This window comes from Lottia gigantea (assembly GCF_000327385.1).
Source record: "Lottia gigantea unplaced genomic scaffold LOTGIsca_23, whole genome shotgun sequence".
Taxonomy (NCBI): Eukaryota; Metazoa; Mollusca; class Gastropoda; family Lottiidae; genus Lottia; species Lottia gigantea.
The window spans coordinates 956863-960196 of NW_008708645.1; the positions used below are offsets into that span (position 1 = coordinate 956863).

General features: G+C 34.9%; 1 protein-coding gene across 1 annotated transcript in view; it reads right to left on the reverse strand.

The window, feature by feature from the left end:
• The window catches only part of LOTGIDRAFT_160045 (hypothetical protein), a gene marked incomplete at both ends in the record, with an annotated part of 3838 nt that extends 3100 nt beyond the window's left edge, over nucleotides 1-738 (reverse strand). The window contains one exon of the mRNA XM_009054931.1: nucleotides 177-738. Coding sequence (XP_009053179.1) covers nucleotides 177-738 — 562 coding nt within the window. The remainder of the gene's footprint in view (nucleotides 1-176) is intronic.
• Between the last annotated feature and the right edge of the window lie 2596 nt (nucleotides 739-3334).

A 3334-nucleotide genomic window follows, 5' to 3' on the forward strand; every position in this document is an offset into this window, starting at 1 on the left:
TTTGTTAGGTTTTCGTCGGCAATCCTTTGCCTCATGTCCATGTCTATAGCAAATTCTGCATTTCCTGGGTCTGAAATGGTCAACCTCCATGGGTTCGTCTCGGCTAGAACTATCTTCGTTGCGCGGGAAATTGCTTCCCGTTCTTAATGCGAACCGTGTTCTCAAATTTTGCTCACTCATAGCTAAGGTCACCGCTAATTGCAAAGTTTTGGGATTTTCCCGTAGTATTTTCAATTTTAAATAATTTTCTTTCAATCCGTCAACAAAGAACCCTACTAGTTGCTTTTCTATTTCTAACGACGATGTTCCTGAATATGCTTCCGATGCTAATACCAAAAGTCGCTCACCAAAACATTGTACGTTTTCATTATGATTTTGTTTAACTTTTCGGAGTAACGCGAAAGCATATTGTGCATCAGTTACTTCTGCAAAGCGCGCCGAGAGTTCATCTATTAGCGTAGGCCAATCTGCTGCGGGATGGGTATCGAGATAGCGCCTAATAAAATTAGACACCACCCCTTTACTCGTTTGATAAGCGATCAATTTCATCCTATCGTTTGGAATGGATGCTAACACCGCATACTTTTCAATGGATCTCGTCCATTCCCGAAACGCTTTGGGGTCCCCCTCAAATGAGTCTATTATTGTTACCACCCCATTAGTCGATATCGAATTTGTAAGTCTATTTAATTGGTCAGATAAAGTGTGGAAGAATGTGGTTTCTTCTTCTGTTGACATGTTCTCGGATTATGCTCAATGGACAGTGAAACAAAATTAACTTACCGATAGGAGTGCGTTTCCTCTTCTGTTCTTTTTCCTAGTTCCTTGATCTTCTTGCCCGTTCAGAATCCTGGTCACTCGCACCAGAAAAATAGGTATATGACAAAGTGTTGTCGATATCCCCTTTTAGCGATCCAATGCTGGTGGTCCCCGTCCGTAAATAAGTTGAATAACAGTTTTCAAATATCTTTATATAAATATCAGACTTCACGTTGTGTTCTTAAAGTTGACATTCAATAGAAAAACATCAAGAGAATAATTTAAAGTGTATTTCTAGTCGAGAATAATTTCGAATGCCTACTAGTCTTAAAGGTAGCCAAAGATAAGACTTTATGAGTAATAACGTTTCCTGTTAAGTACTGAAGACAGAGAGTAGTCTTCTCATATTTATACTCTCGACTGTATACGTCATATCGACAGGAATGATAATCTGTTAATCTTTTAATGTTGGTACTTAAAAAAATTAGCCATTAAATTGTACCTTTTTGAATATGAATGACCATTATATAACGGCCACGAGTCCTAATTCATGGGCTATTAATTTCTATACCAATTTCATGATCCAAAGCGCCGTAGGCAATAACACATTAACCTACTAACAAAAATCTGAATACGGGCGGATCTCAGTTTTGTTACAATTTTTACAGACAACAAAAAATTTATGCAGTGGGCGTGGCAAATCCGGGTTACTTTTACTTTTACCTTAAATAATTCAAATTGTTATAACTCGCAAAGTTTGCATTTGTCACCATCGAAGTTTTAAATAAAACTAAAACACTATTTGGGACAATAATTGATAGAGTTAAATTTTGTTTGGGCCTTTTACTTTAAGGGAATAGGTTTTACAATTTATCAAATGTTGATATTTTGGCCATTTACATGCATGACCTTGGTCTTTACAAGGTCAAAGGTTATTGATCTACGATGTCCATTCATACTTTTATCTTTGATGACCGACATAGATTTTCGCCTTTACAGACGTCCCAAAGCAGGAATTTTCAACACTTTTAAAGCTTATATTTCTTTTATTTGACCTTTGTTGACCTCTTGACCGTAACACAAGTTATAGTATCTGACAAAACCTTTCCAAAAATAATTCCATTTTTGTTGTGCGATTTGTTTTTTTCACTTTACAGCTATTTGAAAATTCGACTTTTTACTACCGAATGTTAAGACCTTTTAGTACCGAATATTATCAAATCCATGCGTCTTTTCACTACCGAACGTTAAACGGCTTAAACGATTTTTATTACTATTGAATGTTTACATGCTTTTCTTTCCGGTAAGATATCTCATTTTGACTTTAAAATGCAACGTTTTATCGATGTATCAGGTTGGATGCGCACTGCTTCGGTACCGTTATAACGGTTCTAGTTTTTTTTGCAGTGCGTTCTTCGAAATGTTTTCGAAATGACTATTTTTTTTTTTTTTTTTGTCTACTTCTGGTCACGCTCCCCAGCCAAAACTGCACATACCACAGATTATCTGACATCATTATCTCTTATACTTAACGTGTCGCTATTGTTTAAATGTAAAATAACGCATCTTCGCCCAACCGGAAATGACGTAGGACTTTAACCGTTCATTACGTCTTTCCAATACCCGCTATTATTCTGAATCTATTTTAAACATAATTTTTGTTTTGTTTATTACTTTAAACTAATGTCTAAAAGGTAGCAATTTAAGAAATTTCAAATTTTGACTTTTGTCTCTGACTTTTTGAGATTTTAGTTAAAGCATTTTTTAAACTTCCACAATTTTATTGCGATCGATCTGAAAATGTTCATGTAGATAAACATTTTGATTGTGAACAAAAATATGCTTTCAAAATTTCGATATCACTTCTGGTTTTGACGTCATTCGCCTCTAAACTTGAAATTTCAACTTCCGGAATTTTGTAGGTATTTGAAAAATTCTTTTTGAAATTAGTTAAAATTGTCCCTATAACAATTTTGGAATCAAAAAATTTGACCCGGAAGTAATGTGTAAGACGCCATCTTGATATGACTCATTTTTATAAAACTCAAAATGGGGCCTCAGGGTAAAATTGGATGTGCGTAGATTTGATGTTTATGTAAACTACAATCGATTGCTAACAAAACATGGGAAGCCGATTTTTGAATTTTGGCTTTGTATTTTTTTTATTTCCGGTTTTATGTTTTCAGTAATTGTCAAAACTATTAAGGCTCATATCTAGTGACTTTGACCTTTGGTGACCTTGTGACCTGAACAAAAGTTGTTGCCTCTTACGAGATCTATCCGAATATATCTCCACTTTTGTTGTGCATCGTTAACTTCCGGTTCTACAGCCATTGAAAAATCGCGATTTTTAACTTTAAAGAACTCTGTCACGTGACCTGATTAACATACGACAAAAATTCTTATATATTCTTTGAGTGCATGAAATTTCCTTTTTGGTGATATATCACACTTGACATTCTGATAAAAATTGCGCGTTTTAAAAATCGAAAATTTTGTACTGACTTCTATAGTAACTGTGCGTAAATTCACGGTGTCTATAATCTACCGACAGTCACAGTTGCCTTAAAAAAAA